We start from the raw sequence: 17911 nt of genomic DNA, 5'->3' as shown, positions 1-17911 counted from the left end.
TTATCAACCATGTAACTTTGATTTAGAATTTATTTATGTGCTCAGTGGGTGGGATGGATCTACCCATGATTCAAACATATTGACAGATGCTTTATCAAGAAATAACGGGCTTAAAGTGCCATAAGGTATGTTTTTTGTTTTATATGCTACTTATTTAAAAATTTTGTAATTTCCAGGATTATATGTGTAATCACAAATATGGTTCGATAGGTAAATTTTTTTTAGTGGATTGTGGATATGCAAATCGGCGTCAATTCTTGGCTCTTTTATAGGTGTTCGTTATCATCTCCAAGAATTCACTGGCCAAGGTTGTCATCCTGGAGATGCAAAAGAATTATTCAATCTTCGTCATGTGTAATGCCCGAGATTTAATCAATGTAATCAGACGTTTATTAATTGACATAATGGAGGTTGTAGGAACTCAAATGAAGAAGCAGGGCATCGTTACAGTATAAGCCAAGATGTTGGACCGAACATCTCGCGCCCGAACGGTAGAAAAGAACCGCCTGAGCGCCAATTTTACGTCTTGGACAGAGTGTTTGGCGCCCGAGCGGTAAAATATTACCGCCCTAGCGCCAGGAGATGTTCAACCGAGGATCTTGACAGAAATTTCCGCGCTCGAGCGCGAGTCATGCAAAACGAAAGGGAGCCACTTGGCCATACATGCAACGCGTGTATATTTATATATATATACATACATATCAGTTGTAAGGAAGGAAAATGAAAAAAAAAACGAAAACCAAAGGAGAGAGTTTGACGTGGAGATTTGGGAATTGTGAACGATCCGCTCGTCTGATTGTGAATCCGAGTACGGTATTGTGTTCCTATCAACGCATGCTACAACTGGACGTAAGTTTTATTACGTTTAGTTATGATTTGAAATTATGATATTGTCATAATTGAATAGGAATCATATATGGTGTTCTTGATACAGCGGACATCATATATTTGAAGTCAGATTGAAGAACATATTGTTTATGTAATTGTTATGATTTTCGGTGTTGATTTGACTGAGATTCGATATCAGATTCGTGTTATCGTTGAGATTATGAGTTGTACCGATAGTGATTATGAGTTCTGGTATTATATATATGATGTTGAGATTGATGGGGTTATCGAGACTGTATTATTATGCCGTCGAAACATCAGTAGATTGATATTGATCAGATTTTGTATTGATTGAGATTGTATCGTACTTCGTTGACATTGATCAGAGTATGTCTGGATTTAGGTATTGATCAGAACATGTCTTAAATTGAATTGTACATTGATTTCATGCTCGTTGTATCTATGATATTTTGATATATTTGCAGCATCTGATTGATTGAATCGAATATCTAAAGGTTGTATTGAATACTCTGAGAACTGTGATTATTGTATATAGAAATTATTCAGATATGAATCCAGCTTGAAACATATTGTATTCAGAGTATGGGATATCTGAAGTTAGTATACCGATTGATTTTGACACAGTTGAGATTGTGATCAGTAGTTGGGAATGATACCGATATCAGGAAGATCAGAAATATCAGAAATTTCAGAAATGTCAGAAATTTATTTTTGGTCTGAGTTGGCAGATTATCTTATACGATTGTTTTTTTGTATCTACTTGAGTAGTGTTATTGTTCTAAAACAGTATTTGAGACAGCTTATTTTGTTTGGGGGCATATTATATTTGCAGATGATATATGGCAGTTGATCAGAACGACATGAAGACTTGATTGATTAGTCAGAATTGACAATATTGTCAGAAATTGTCGTTTTATGAGTTTACTGAACTCATTAGATCAGTATAGATTATTGATATTGTGAATCTAATTTGATAGTACTGTTATTCTGAGTCAGTGTTTGATACAGATTATTCAAACCGAATCAGAGCTGAATTCTAGAATTACGGCAGTTCAGATATTTAACCAAAATGTTCAGAACTTAATTTCGATAATCAGAGCAGAGCATCGATCAGAGTGACAGATATGTGATTTTTACTATATAAGAATGATTATCTTGTGATGTCAAATGTTTCAGAATTGTACAACAGAATTTGGTATCGATAGTCAGAACCGAATACCAGGTAGGTATTTTTCTTTAATTTATATTATTAATTGATTTGGTTGTACCGGATATTTCGAATTGAAATGACAGATATGGTCAGAAACGCCCAATAATCGATTCAGTATGTATCCGGATAGCAGAAAATGTTTTGATAGAAACAGATGAGAATAAATGTGGCATAATTTGTACTGAGATGTCTAAATTACCGACAAATGAAAATAGAAAGAAAGACAGAAACCAAGAGATTTATTACAGAATTTGTATATTTCTGACTAAACATGGGGAGTATATTTCGATGAATTTCGTAATGAAACAACTGCAATACTTTCCAGATTGTGATATGATATGATTGTGATTGACAGATTGTTCAAAATATATCTATTAGTTTGTACAAGATGACGTACAAACATGACCAGAGGACAAAGATCGATGTCAAAGAAATGGTCAGATTGACCAGAATATTGGAGTAGATTATATCAGATTGAAATTTTGATTGATTTTGTACTTATGGCAGAATATACCATGAGCTCTTTCATATATTATTCACAGACTGACAGATAGCCAGAGTGTACTATCCAGATATTGGAAGATAATTATGGAGCTGTAGTGCTAGATGCTAGCACTAGTTGACATGACATATTGTCACTATATGAATTATTGTATAATGATATCTATCAAATGAGTATTAAGATAGCTACAGATGAGACATTGTACAGTGAGTACTGCGGATTTCCTTTGAATGGGAATGATATTACGGTAATATTTGAGATTGAATTTGAGAAAAGCAGAGATCTGATAAAGAAAATGAAGCTGATTCAGAAAAGAATCTAAACCAGCTTCGAATGAACATACTGAATATGCCAGAGTCGGACGATGACTGTTAGTATTTGAAGCCGAAGATTGAGTATATCCTTAACCGGGATAAACAGATTTGATAACAGCTGATGATGTTGATTTGTTATGAGCTGTTGATTGGTATATACGGATGTTGTATAACCAGTATTGTGAGATTGATTTTATCAGAGTTACTTTGAGTTATATTATGATATTATATTTCTTGAAGTATTATTCCAGATTGAAATTAAAAATCCGTGAAAGACAGATAATTCAGAACGAAGACTATTCTGCTATTGAAAGTACAGTAAAGTCGTCAGAGCATCAAAGAAATTATCTGGGAGACAGATTCTGATATGAAACAAAGATTTCCAAAATTGTTTCATGGTTGTAAGTTTTCTGATTGATTCTGTTATGCATTTTTTTCCATATCTGATTTGATTGCCTGTGATTTCGGGGACGAAATCATATCTAAGGGGAGGAGAAATGTAATGCCCGAGATTTAATCAATGCAATCAGACATTTATTAATTGACAGAATTGAGGTTGTACGAACTCAAATGAAGAAGTAGGGCATCGTTACAGTATAAGCCAAGATGTTGGACCGAACATCTCCAGATGTTTGACGCGTCCGAACGGTAGAAAAGAACCGCCCGAGCGCCAATTTTACGTCTTGGACAGAATGTTTGGCGCCCGAGCGGTAGAATATTACCGCCCGAGCGCTAGGAGATGTTCAACCGAGGATCTTGACAGAAATTTCCGCGCCCGAGCGCGAGTCATGCAGAACGAAAGGGAGCCACTTGGCCATACATGCAACGCGTGTATATTTATATATATATACATACATATCAGTTGTAAAGAAGGAAACAGAAAGAAAAAGGAAAACCGAAGGAGAGAGTTTGACGTGGAGATTTGGGAATTGTGAACGATCCGCCCGTCTGATTGTGAATCCGAGTACGGTATTGTGTTCCTATCAACGCATGCTACAACTGGACGTAAGTTTTATTACGTTTAGATATGATTTAAAATTATGATATTGTCATAATTGAATAGGAATCATATATCGTGTTCCTGATACAGTGGACATCGTATATTTGAAGTCAGATTGAAGAACATATTGTTTATGTAATTGTTATGATTTTCGGTGTTGATTTGACTGAGATTCGTTATCAAATTTGTGTTATTGTTGAGATTATGAGTTGTACCGATAGTGATTATGAGTTCTGGTATTATATATATGATGTTGAGATTGACGGGGTTATCGAGACTGTATTATTATGCCGTCGAAACATCAGTAGATTGATATTGATCAGATTTTGTATTGATTGAGATTGTATCGTACTTCGTTGACATTGATCAGAGTATGTCTGGATTTGGGTATTGATCAGAACAGGTCTTAAATTGAATTGTACATTGATATTATGCATATTTGATATTGTCATTGCCAGATTGGGTATGAACCGATTGGAATGTGAGACTTTGTCTTTGTCATACCAAGAAGATAAATGTATAAATAAATGTTGATTCGGGATTGCACAACTCGAGTCAGGTTTGACTTGAGTTTCCCAAAATCACATACTTTATTTTATTGCATTGATATCTGCAGATTATCAGATTGATATGTTTAGTCTATTGAATGATAGCAGAGCCAGAGTTTTAGTTTAGGGCAAAACCGCCGAGTCTTTGTCAGAACCGCGAAGAGTCTAGACTTACGGTGTATCGATGATCTTAGATGTAGATCGACGTCTATTGTAGACATTCGATACAGCATACCAAAGTCTAAATTAGATCGGGATCCCTAGATTAGAAATGAGTCCTAGATTTAGGTACAGATTTGTATCGATTCCTGTGGTCAGATTAGATACATGTTTTAATGATTGTTTATGCTTTTATATATGTTTTATATGATTGCATTAATACATTGTTTATACTGAGATATTTATATCTCACCGGAGTTATCCGGCTGTTGTTTTGTCTGTATGTGTGCATGACAACAGGTGGGACAGGTTCTGGGTCACAGAGGTGAAGAAAGATCGAGTTAGAGTGGAGACTACGGACTTTGACTAGAGATAGGGTTTAAACACTTGTCATATAGTTGTTAAACCTTAGTTGAGACTGATTGTATATAGTGCAAAATTTGTACTTTTAATACTGACGTGTATGTTAAGATGTATGCCATTACGTTCCGCTTTTGATAATGTATTTTTAAAAAAATTTAGACCCTGTTTATCTTAATTGATTAAATTAGTCCCAATGACGATTAAGAAGATGACTAGCGTCCGGGGCCCCACAACAGGTGGTATCAGAGCGATAGATCCTTTAGACTGAGATAGAAGAGAATGAGCGGGGTAGATTGAGTTTTCTTTCCTTGCATGCAATTGCTAGCATGAGATTTATTTTAATGCTGATTGACATTGAGTATGCTAGCATGAGATTATGTTTTACTGCTTTAAAATACATGTTATCTGATTATCTGAGTTGAATTGATATTATGTATTATTGAGTATGAATCAGATTTGATTCTTGATCAGCAGTAAGATGATCAGAGAAAGATTGGAACAGATTTGTAGTATTTGGGTACTAATGTTTTGATAAGCAGATATACCTCCACGAAGAATTCCAGAAAGGGGTAGTACTTCGACTGAACAGATATATATATCAGAGACTCAGATGGAAATACAGTGGAAGAGGTTTCAGTCATTTCAACCGCCGATTTTAAATGATACTGAGACGCCAGTAGATTGTGAGAATTGGCTTGAAGACATAGAAATGCTATTTGAATTTCTTGGTTTCACAGAAGATTGTAAACTTACAATGATTGGGAACCAGCTACAGGATATTGCAAGAAGTTGGTGGCTGGTAACCAAAGAAGCCCTAGAACAGCGCAGTTCAGTAATTTCGTGGAAAATTTTTAAGGTTGAATTTTATCAACGATTTTTCCCCGTATCATATAGACAGGACAAAGGCGCAGAGTTTGCAAACTTGAGACAGGGTCAGTTGAGTATTGATGAGTATTTGGCCCAGTTCTTTACTTTGCTACGTTTTGCTCCTCTTGTGGCTAGAAATGATGAAGCTATATCTAGTCAGTTCATTCAGGGATTGAATCCGGAGATACGTACGTTGGTGAATGTGAAACGACCGATTAATTTTGCTGATACCTTGAACAGAGCCAAAAGAGCAGAAACAGTTCCGATAGGACAAAAGAGAGCATCATATGATCTTCCAGCACCGAATTCACATCAACTGCCTTCCAGAGTTGAGATTGGCGGTAGCAGTGGTAAAAAGACAGAACAGTTGGAAATTCGGAAGAAACAGTTTAAGAAGTTATGAGGTGGACCGAGTAGTTCATCTAGCTCCAGTGGTTCCAGCCCGAGTTATACTGGAGTATATTGCAGGACTTGCGGAGGGAGACATCCCACAGAGTACTGCTAGGGAGTACTTGATAGTTGCAATATATGTAGACAGGCGGGACACCTTGCTAGAGTTTGTCCACAGAGAGATTCCCGAAGATTTCAGGGATCAGGACCATCTGGTGGCAGTGACCGAAAAATAGCTCCAGGAGGCACTTGATGATATAGTGGCAGGTACTTTTACTCTATGATTATGTTGCATATGTATTGATATATACTAATGCATTCGTTATGAGTATTTTTGAATGAATTTCATTGATATATGTTGTATCTGTTGAGTCTGTTTGTACTGTAGTATTGATTCCCTTATTTTTTGGGAAAGAAAGATTGATATCAGAGATTTCTGTAAAATATTGTATACTACAGTAAGAGGGGAATGAGATCGAGTTAGATTATGATGTACTTGTGTTTCTGATTTGATCGCATTATTGATATTAATATGCTGAACAAGTACAGAACTATTGTAGATTCCTTCCAGAAAAATATAAGATTAAGATCAAATAGGGCTGATAAGTAGAAATTCCATAGTAAGGATTCTAGATCTACAATTCCTTTGAAATCTGTATTGTCTATGACTCGATTGATACAGAAAGGAGCAGATGGTATCCTTATGTATTCAGTAGACGTACTGAAATCGAGCCTAGCATTGGCAGATTTGCCAGTGATGTACGAGTTGGCTGATGTTTGCCCAGATAAGATTTCAGATTTGCTTTGTATTAGAAAGATAAATTTCAGAATTGAATCGATACCAGGTATTGTTTGTTGTTTTAGAATTCAGTACAGAATGATATTGAATGTACAGAATGACACTGAATGAATTGAAAGATCAGTAGAAGAGTACTGACCAGGAGTTACATCTGATTTAGTGTTTCTCTTTGGCATGTTTCAGTTTGTTCAGAGATATTCTGATGATTTCATGCTCGTTGTATCTATGATATTTTGATATATTTGCAGCATCTGATTGATTGAATCGAATATCTGAAGGTTGTATTGAATACTCTGAGAACTGTGATTATTGTATACAGAAATTATTCAGATATGAATCCAGCTTGAAACATATTGTATTCAGAGTATGGGATATCTGAAGTTAGTATACCGATTGATTTTGACACAGTTGAGATTGTGATCAGTAGTTGGGAATGATACCGATATCAGGAAGATCAGAAATATCAGAAATTTCAGAAATGTCAGAAATTTATTTTTGGTCTGAGTTGGCAGATTATCTTATACGATTGTTTTTTTGTATCTACTTGAGTAGTGTTATTGTTCTAAAACAGTATTTGAGACAGCTTATATTGTTTGGGGGCATATTATATTTGCAAATGATATATGGCAGTTGATCAGAACGACATGAAGACATGATTGATTAGTCAGAATTGACAATATTGTCAGAAATTGTCGTTTTATGAGTTTACTGAACTCATTAGATCAGTATAGATTATTGATATTGTGAATCTGATTTGATAGTACTGTTATTCTGAGTCAGTGTTTGATACAGATTATTCAAACCGAATCAGAGCTGAATTCTAGAATTACGGCAGTTCAGATATTTAACCAAAATGTTCAGAACTTAATTTCGATAATCAGAGCAGAGCATCGATCAGAGTGACAGATATGTGATTTTTACTATATAAGAATGATTATCTTGTGATGTCAAATGTTTCAGAATTGTACAACAGAATTTGGTATCGATAGTCAGAACCGAATACCAGGTAGGTATTTTTCTTTAATTTATATTATTAATTGATTTGGTTGTACCGGATATTTCGAATTGAAATGACAGATATGGTCAGAAACGCCCAATAATCGATTCAGTATGTATCCGGATAGCAGAAAATGTTTTGATAGAAACAGATGAGAATAAATGTGGCATAATTTGTACTGAGATGTCTAAATTACCGACAAATGAAAATAGAAAGAAAGACAGAAACCAAGAGATTTATTACAGAATTTGTATATTTCTGACTAAACATGGGGAGTATATTTCGATGAATTTCGTAATGAAACAACTGCAATACTTTCCAGATTGTGATATGATATGATTGTGATTGACAGATTGTTCAAAATATATCTATTAGTTTGTACAAGATGACGTACAAACATGACCAGAGGACAAAGATCGATGTCAAAGAAATGGTCAGATTGACCAGAATATTGGAGTAGATTATATCAGATTGAAATTTTGATTGATTTTGTACTTATGGCAGAATATACCATGAGCTCTTTCATATATTATTCACAGACTGACAGATAGCCAGAGTGTACTATCCAGATATTGGAAGATAATTATGGAGCTGTAGTGCTAGATGCTAGCACTAGTTGACATGACATATTGTCACTATATGAATTATTGTATAATGATATCTATCAAATGAGTATTAAGATAGCTACAGATGAGACATTGTACAGTGAGTACTGCGGATTTCCTTTGAATGGGAATGATATTACGGTAATATTTGAGATTGAATTTGAGAAAAGCAGAGATCTGATAAAGAAAATGAAGCTGATTCAGAAAAGAATCTAAACCAGCTTCGAATGAACATACTGAATATGCCAGAGTCGGACGATGACTGTTAGTATTTGAAGCCGAAGATTGAGTATATCCTTAACCGGGATAAACAGATTTGATAACAGCTGATGATGTTGATTTGTTATGAGCTGTTGATTGGTATATACGGATGTTGTATAACCAGTATTGTGAGATTGATTTTATCAGAGTTACTTTGAGTTATATTATGATATTATATTTCTTGAAGTATTATTCCAGATTGAAATTAAAAATCCGTGAAAGACAGATAATTCAGAACGAAGACTATTCTGCTATTGAAAGTACAGTAAAGTCGTCAGAGCATCAAAGAAATTATCTGGGAGACAGATTCTGATATGAAACAAAGATTTCCAAAATTGTTTCATGGTTGTAAGTTTTCTGATTGATTCTGTTATGCATTTTTTTCCATATCTGATTTGATTGCCTGTGATTTCGGGGACGAAATCATATCTAAGGGGGGGAGAAATGTAATGCCCGAGATTTAATCAATGCAATCAGACATTTATTAATTGACAGAATGGAGGTTGTAGGAACTCAAATGAAGAAGTAAGGCATCGTTACAGTATAAGCCAAGATGTTGGACCGAACATCTCCAGATGTCGGACCAAACATCTCCAGATGTCGGACCGAACATCTTGCGCCCGAACGGTAGAAAAGAACCGCCCGAGCGCCAATTTTACGTCTTGGACAGAATGTTTGGCGCCCGAGCGGTAGAATATTACCGCCCGAGCGCTAGGAGATGTTCAACCGAGGATCTTGACAGAAATTTCCGCGCCCGAGCGCGAGTCATGCAGAACGAAAGGGAGCCACTTGGCCATACATGCAACGCGTGTATATTTATATATATACATACATATCAGTTGTAAAGAAGGAAACAGAAAGAAAAAGGAAAACCGAAGGAGAGAGTTTGACGTGGAGATTTGGGAATTGTGAACGATCCGCCCGTCTGATTGTGAATCCGAGTACGGTATTGTGTTCCTATCAACGCATGCTACAACTGGACGTAAGTTTTATTACGTTTAGATATGATTTGAAATTATGATATTTTCATAATTGAATAGGAATCATATATCGTGTTCCTGATACAGTGGACATCGTATATTTGAAGTCAGATTGAAGAACATATTGTTTCTGTAATTGTTATGATTTTCGGTGTTGATTTGACTGAGATTCGATATCAAATTTGTGTTATTGTTGAGATTATGAGTTGTACCGATAGTGATTATGAGTTCTGGTATTATATATATGATATTGAGATTGACGGGGTTATCGAGACTGTATTATTATGACGTCGAAATATCAGTATATTGATATTGATCAGATTTTGTATTGATTGAGATTGTATCGTACTTTGTTGACATTGATCAGAGTATGTCTGGATTTGGGTATTGATCAGAACAGGTCTTAAATTGAATTGTACATTGATATTATGCATATTGATATTGTCATTGCCAGATTGGGTATGGACCGATTGGAATGTGAGACTTTGTCTTTGTCAGACCAAGAAGATAAATGTATAAATAAATGTTGATTCGAGATTGCACAACTCGAGTCAGGTTTGACTTGAGTTTCCCAAAATCACATACTTTATTTTATTGCATTGATATCTTCAGATTATCAGATTGATATGTTTAGTCTATTGAATGATAGCAGAGCCAGAGTTTGAGTCTAGGGCAGATCAACCTAGCTAGGGCAGAACCGCCGAGTCTTTGTCAGAACCGCGAAGACTCTAGACTTACGGTGTATCGATGAGCTTAGATGTAGATCGACGTCTATTGTAGACATTCGATACAGCATACCAAAGTCTAAATTAGATCGGGATCTCTAGATTAGAAATGAGTCCTAGATTTAGGTACAGATTTGTATCGATTCATGTTGTCAGATTAGATACATGTTTTAATGATTGTTTATGTTTTTATATATGTTTTATATGATTGCATTAATACATTGTTTATACTGAGATATTTATATCTCACCGGAGTTATCCGGCTGTTGTCTTGTCTGTATGTGTGCATGACAACAGGTGGGACATGTTCAGGGTCACAGAGGTGAAGAAAGATCGAGTTAGAGTGGAGACTGCGAACTTGGACTAGAGATAGGGTTTAAACACTTTTCATATAGTTGTTAAACCTTAGTTGAGACTGATTGTATATAGTGGAAGATTTGTACTTTTAATACTGACGTGTATGTTAAGATGTATGCCATTACGTTCCGCTTTTGTTGTATTTTTAAAAAAAAATTAGACTCTGTTTATCTTAATTGATTAAATTAGTCCCAATGACGATTAAGAAGATGATTAGCGTTCGGGTCCCCACATCATGCCTATTTGAGGAACACCATTGAGAGGATATTTGATATATTTAAATCGTAGTTCAAAATATTCAAAACAGCTCCTCCATTTCCATATACAACGCAGACGGAGCTTGTATTGGCTTTCGTCGGATTGCACAATTTTCTTCGGAAGGAATGTCGATATGATGAAATTTCAGTTGAACCAGAGAATGAAGTTCCATAACCTTCATCAGAACAAGTTTACGAAGATACCAACTTTGATCAAATATTTGACACGGATTGCACAATTTTCTTCGAAAGGAATGTCGATCTGATGAATTTTCAGTTGAACCAGAGAATGAAGTTCCATAACCTTCATCAGAACAAGTTTACGAAGATACCAACTTTAATCAAATATTTGACACTCAAGAACAACAATGAGCAAATGCAAATGCATGTAGGGATACTATAGCAAATCAAATGTAGATTGACATTGATCATATTTACAACAACGAACCTTAGATTTTTTTCATAGCGCTGCCTAAAATTTATTAAATTTCGTACTATTTTGATTAGTTATTTATGTATATATAAACGTACAAAATTCACATCATCAACGAAAAGTTTATAAATATTTACAAAAATCTTGCAAAAAGTCCACAAAAATCCATGGAATTCTGTTTACAAATCTTTGAACTTCTATAAAATTCAATAAAAATCTATCAAATTCACGAAAATATATAATTTTAAAAAAGTCATTGAAAATCATTAAATCTTTATATTGAAATGCTATTGTGTTTGTGTTTTTGCCTCCACGTACTACCATTTTTTTCAAAAGATGTATCTTTTTCATTTGACGTTGAACGTTTTTCTAGATATTTAATAAATAAATTTCTTCTTATTTATTTTTAATATAATAAATATAAATTTATTTCTAAAATTTTAATCAATAAACTAATCTTGAAAATTAAATTTATATTTAGTTGAATTTAAAGACGATATTGAATTTAATGCAAATTAAACAAAGTGTAAAATTGATTTTCTTGTTTGATCTTTTACCAATTAAGCTATGTTCAATTGATTATGTATTAATTTGATAATTTATCTTCGAATACCGAAATAACTCTTTTGTAAATCATTAATATGGAAAATGAACTTTTAAAATTTGAAAAGTTAATTTGAACTAGTTACATCCACACGCGATGCGTGTGTACAAATTTTTTTTATCATTATCGATGAACTAAAGTGTAATTTGACAATTTATGGAGTGACTAAATTGATATTTGAATTGTTGAAATAAAAAAATAAAATAAAAATGTGTGTTGAAATTTAAAAAACAAAACAAAGCAACAAAAAACAAAAATGTAATATTAATATTATATAAGGGTAAAATAGGAAGGAAAAGTTGGTGTCCTCTTAGGTAGTTAGTATCATGTGCTCAAACTTAATATAATAGTATAGATTTATTGAAAGTAATTTTTCTCGTTGCAGATTTATATGAGAGGAAAAAAAGATTTACCACCGTTTGTTTTATTTGTGAAACTTCTGAGAAAAAGCCAGTAGTGGTGAAACCGCATGTGACTCCCCACTGCCCTTCGACAAGACCATGTACCCTCCACTCTCCACCGACTAGTGCTTCTATCGTTTCACATACAAAAGCGCAAGTGCTGTGCAACAAGGTAAAGAAACATCTGTTTTCGAAGAAAAAGAGAGAACAAGATTTTGGCCTCTTCTTTTTCTTGTTTTTTCTTATGTTTCTGTGTTTTGGCAGAAGTTTTATAATTCAATCTATTGGGTTTATCTTTTTATTGGATTTTCGTTGAGTTCCTGCGTGATTTCCGTATAACTTTTGGTTCTTTATGCCTCTATTGTTCTTTTTCTAGTAATGTGGGAAATTTCAACTTTTTTATTGGATGCTCAAGAAGTGAAAAGGTGTAGTCTTTGTAGTGTTTTGATAATGCTCCGTAATAATGTTCACTTTTGTTATTGTTTTTACTTTTCAGTTGGGATTTGGTTTGTGGCTTCTCATTGTATTTGGGGAGTTAATAGCTATATTTCTTCAGCATGATTGTTGACATAAATATGATTTTATAATTTTATTTTTTTAAGATTCAAATTATTTTATTATGAAGTATTTGAACCATGGTTGTCAAAACATGGATGCATGTGATTCAAGAAGTGGAAGCTAATTAGATAAGTTTTATCCAAGACCTAAACTCATATTAGACCAAAACTCCAATACCTTGTACTTGAAACAACATGATCAGCATCATCAGAACATTGATGATTATAGTTTCTTCTTTTGATGTTTCTGATTAACCGTGTAGTACTGATGTTTTCTTTAGGCAAAGCTAGCTACAAAAGTCACTTCAAAATGTAGCCCTTGTTGCCTTGGCTGCTAAGCGTGAAAATGTTGTTCCGTGAAATTTTATTTTTGTTCCTTTCATAACAATCTACTTCTATAGGTTCAAGAGCTCATGGGTGCCAAGAGTTCAAAGAGATCGATTTCTGGTCGGTATACATCTTATGTATCCAGTTCAAATTCATTGACACATCAAAGATGTCAACATACTTCACATGCTCAACCGGGTCACAGCTACGAATATCCACATTCAACCTACGGCGGTCCACCACCCCATGAATATAAAGGAAATCCGGGGAAATACTTGAGAATAGATGACAACTACAGCAACTTAGATCAGGTAGAACTATGCTGTTAAAATTCCCGTACTAGCATAAAATGATGTGACATTGCTGGTTTGAGAATTTGAATTGTTTTTTATTGCTGAGATATGAAACTATCTGTTGCATCATTCAACCATTAGAATGTTGAGTTCTGTAGGTCACTGAGGCCTTAGCACGCGCGGGTCTGGAATCCTCTAACTTAATCATTGGTATTGATTTCACCAAGAGCAATGAGTGGACAGGTATGTCATTTGTGCCAAAAAAAATGCTTTTGAAGAATTTACAATGCAGTGTAATTGAAATTCTTTAATTTCAGGTGCAAAATCATTTCACCGAAGAAGTTTGCATCACATTGCAGATGAGCAAAATCCTTATGAAGAAGCCATATCAATAATTGGAAGAACACTGTCCAAATTTGATGAAGATAATTTAATTCCTTGTTTTGGTTTCGGAGATGGTGTTTTTCTTTTCAGAACTCTTTTATTGAACTCTTTTATCACTCAAGAAAATGGAGAGAACTTACCATTCTCAACATTGACAGCTTCAACACATGACCAAGAAGTATTCAGCTTCTTTCCTGATGGAAGATTTTGTGATGGTTTTGAGGAAGTGTTGACTCGATATAGAGAACTAGTTCCTCAGTTACGACTAGCAGGTTTGAGTTCAATTTCAGCCTTTTTTATTCATGTGCTCGTCTTGGCTGCTCATTTTAAGTTGTCATCTTGTCTCTGTAGGACCAACATCATTTGCTCCTGTCATTGAAATGGCTATAAGTATTGTAGAGCAAAGTGGCGGCCAATACCACGTTTTACTGATTATAGCTGATGGACAGGTAGCATATTATGTATGACAAGATCAAATGTGTTATTTGATTCTTCGAAACTTCATACATACGATTATTTGTGTCTATTTTATGCAAGTGTCTAGTTACGAAATCTGAATGTTTCTACACCTAATATACATTCATCTCCTGACGTAACTGCCATTGAAAAGTAGATGGCTCACCTTGTAAATCTTTATTTCTTCAAGGTTATTTGATTTACAGGTCACAAGAAGTGTTGATACTGATCATGGACAATTAAGTCATCAAGAAAAGAAAACTGTGGATGCAATAGTCAAAGCAAGGTACTTTCAACCATGTCTATGGTTCGGCGTCAGTAAATATTTGCTTGTAACTTCTGTGCTAAAATTGTAATCTAAAACTAGCCATTTTTCAACATCCTATTGTTCGACTGCAGTAAGTACCCGTTGTCCATTATATTAGTGGGTGTTGGTGATGGGCCATGGGATATGATGAAAGAATTTGATGATAATATTCCTGCTCGAGCATTTGACAATTTCCAGGCTAGTTACTTCACCCCATCTCATTGTTCTTGGTTACAAGTGGAAAATAAAGATATATGTGGCTAAGACCTTAGTCTGATCCCCTCTCATTTCTTGCCTATTTTCTAGTTTGTAAACTTCACAGAAATAATGTCGAAAAACATGGAGCCATCCAGAAAAGAGACCGCGTTTTCACTTGCTGCCTTAATGGAAATACCTTCACAGTATAAAGCCACTCTGGAGCTGAACATTCTTGGGTAAATTGTTTAGCCCGAGTCAATTGCTTTCTTTATTTACTTCCTCTTTCATGGGAATTTATTCATGTTGCAATCTTCTATTTTTCTTTACCCTTTCTGGCTTCAGTGCTTCTCGAGTCAAGGATGCAGATAGGGTTCCTCTCCCTCCTCCTCTCTATGGGACAGCTGCTTTTGCCGCATCTAAGCCATCTCGTTCTAGTAGTTTCCAACCAAGTGCACCTTCTTCTACTGGGAATGTTTCAGTTGCTAGTTCCAGCCAATCTATGAACAACACTTCGGATAACCATGTAATATGCTTCTTATTTTCTCTAACCAAGAGGATTTTAAACAGCTCTTTACTCTGTTGATAGTTACCTGCTCTTGTATCATTGTCACTCTCATAATTTTTCCTCTTATTCGATGGGCACGTTTAGAAAGTAGATCACGGTTCTTGAATGGCTGAAACATCATGGCTGGGGGAATTGTTTGTCTTGTATTCGTAAGCCAAAATCTATTAATTTGGATAGAAACATTTTTTGACATGTTATCCTCTCGTTTGCAATCCATAACGTTGACTCATATATTTGTGGAACAAAAATCTTGCTTTCATAATATGAAAATTGACGATTTTGCCTTCTTGAGAAATTCTATACTCCAAATACAATTATATAGAATATTTTCTCATCATTTCTTGTCGACCTTTGACAGCTTTGCCCCATCTGCATTACCGACCCAAAGGATATGGCCTTTGGCTGTGGACACCAGGTATAAAAAACTGCTCTTACTTTACTCATTACTAACATTGAGAACTAAAATTAACTAAATTCTTCCACTCCACATTCGTTCTTCGGTCTCGCCCTATCGCTCCTCTCTTGTCGTCAACAGACATGCTGTGAATGTGCACGAGACCTTTCGTCATGCCCAATCTGCCGACAACCCATTGAGACGAGGATAAAGCTCTACTAGATAGAGCTCTCTCTGTGTAATTCTTCAGTCGCATTTAATCAATCGTCGTACTTGTAATAATACAGCTTCATGATCTGGATAGTCGTTTTCAATCAAACATTTTCTTGAAGCGTTCTATCTTATTTTTCTCACAAATAAGAAGCAACACATCCCTTGTCGAACTTGTATCTAACATTAATTATGGAATTGGATTTTACGTTGTTTAATGAATTCTTGCTTGCCTTACATACTTGAACTTTGCCTCATGTTTCTTCCTGCTTGATTCTTGATTCCCCAAAAGAATGACGACTATTTATATAATCATATCAATTTGATTGTGATGATACCAAAAAATTTGTGTATCCTAGAGTTCGGTCTGGTGAGCCAAATACTTCAATGTTCTTTGCAGTTTTAATGATATCCGAAGATAGACGTTTTGGTCATGAAGTGACCGGCCTGAATATGGCCAAGCTAATTGTGGTTTGGCTAAATCTTGCACGGATGAACAAACGTTTGAGGGTAACGTAATTGTTTTTGTTGTAGTCTTTTTGATGTTTAAGTCAGTTCGGTGATCAAACTTAAGAGTTTAAATATAATAGTGTTCGTGTAAGTAATGAGTGAATGAATCAAAGTTCAAAGAATACTTGGTATTTTTAAGGTTGAAACTACGGGAAATTGGCCTCCAGTCCCCAGCCGTCGATTTTTTTTGTAGTCAGTTCCTAGGTACTTTTTTAGTACCACATTTCCACATGAAGTGTACCACATTTTGTATGACATAGTACCACAATTTTGTAGGGTAGGAGTGAACCCAAAGAAATGTTTTGATTGATGATTTTTCACCAACTTTCCCTTGAAACTATGTACATTATATGGTAAGAATTCTAAGATAAATGGTTTTTAATAGGGTAAATTACTCTGAATATTAAATTTTGTTGATATTTTCCTATCTCATATATTAAATAAAATGTAGTGAAATTTCACACGAGCAGCATCTCTAATAAGGGTATGACTGAGGCTAAGTAAAATGTAGTGAAATTTTACTAAGTATAAATTTATTGACCACCCTACAAAACCTCTTCTCGGGGAATAACTAAGAACAAGTAATCTTAGTAAAGTTTTACTAAAAATAAATTCATCGACTCGAGCAGTGCCTCTGCCTGGAGAATAACTAATAATTTACTAAATATAAATTCATTGACCCGAGCAGTACCTCTACCTGGATAATAACTAAGAACAACTAAAATATAGTGAAATTTTACTAAATTTTGGTTCAGACCGTGTTTAGTTTCTTTTTTTTCACCAACAAAACTTGCTGGACTTTTGAAATGACTAGACAAAGCTATACTTTTTAATCGGCCAGACATATATGTTCTTTAGGATGCCGAGATGGTCAGGCTTTTGTGATTTTCAGAGATCGTTATTCTTATGAAGTGTACCAGGCTGTGCTGGGGATTATAGGTTCCAAGCTGGTTGGACTTTGTGGTCGGCCAAGTTCCGTTGGACTTACGAAATGTGACAAGCTATGTCGGGCTTTTAAAGCACCGAGCTGGAGGGGATTTGTGGTCTGCCAAGCTCTGTTGGATTTATGAAATGTGCCAGTCTGTGTTG

General features: G+C 34.9%; 1 protein-coding gene across 3 annotated transcripts; it reads left to right on the top strand.

Moving 5' to 3' along the window:
• The first annotated feature begins 12658 nt into the window (after positions 1–12658).
• On the top strand, positions 12659–16549 carry LOC140841308 (E3 ubiquitin-protein ligase RGLG2-like). Of its 3 annotated transcripts, none has more exons than XM_073208607.1 (12): positions 12659–12793; positions 13580–13816; positions 13957–14041; positions 14116–14256; positions 14341–14454; positions 14534–14631; positions 14845–14924; positions 15038–15143; positions 15252–15379; positions 15486–15666; positions 16067–16123; positions 16244–16549. In XM_073208607.1, exons 2-12 carry the CDS (start codon positions 13592–13594, stop codon positions 16322–16324), a joined length of 1296 nt encoding a protein of 431 aa, XP_073064708.1. In that variant the 5' UTR covers positions 12659–12793; positions 13580–13591; the 3' UTR covers positions 16325–16549. The 3 variants fall into 3 exon arrangements, with proteins under 3 accessions (XP_073064708.1, XP_073064710.1, XP_073064709.1); XM_073208609.1 differs by lacking the exon at positions 12659–12793 and adding an exon at positions 12811–12954; XM_073208608.1 differs by lacking the exon at positions 12659–12793 and adding an exon at positions 12811–13046.
• The last annotated feature ends 1362 nt before the right edge of the window (positions 16550–17911 follow it).

The sequence above is a fragment of the Primulina eburnea genome, chromosome 9, assembly GCF_022965805.1.
Source record: "Primulina eburnea isolate SZY01 chromosome 9, ASM2296580v1, whole genome shotgun sequence".
Classification (NCBI taxonomy): Eukaryota; Viridiplantae; Streptophyta; class Magnoliopsida; order Lamiales; family Gesneriaceae; genus Primulina; species Primulina eburnea.
Note: the sequence above shows the minus strand (reverse complement) of the source record. Positions and strands in the feature narration are given on the sequence as shown.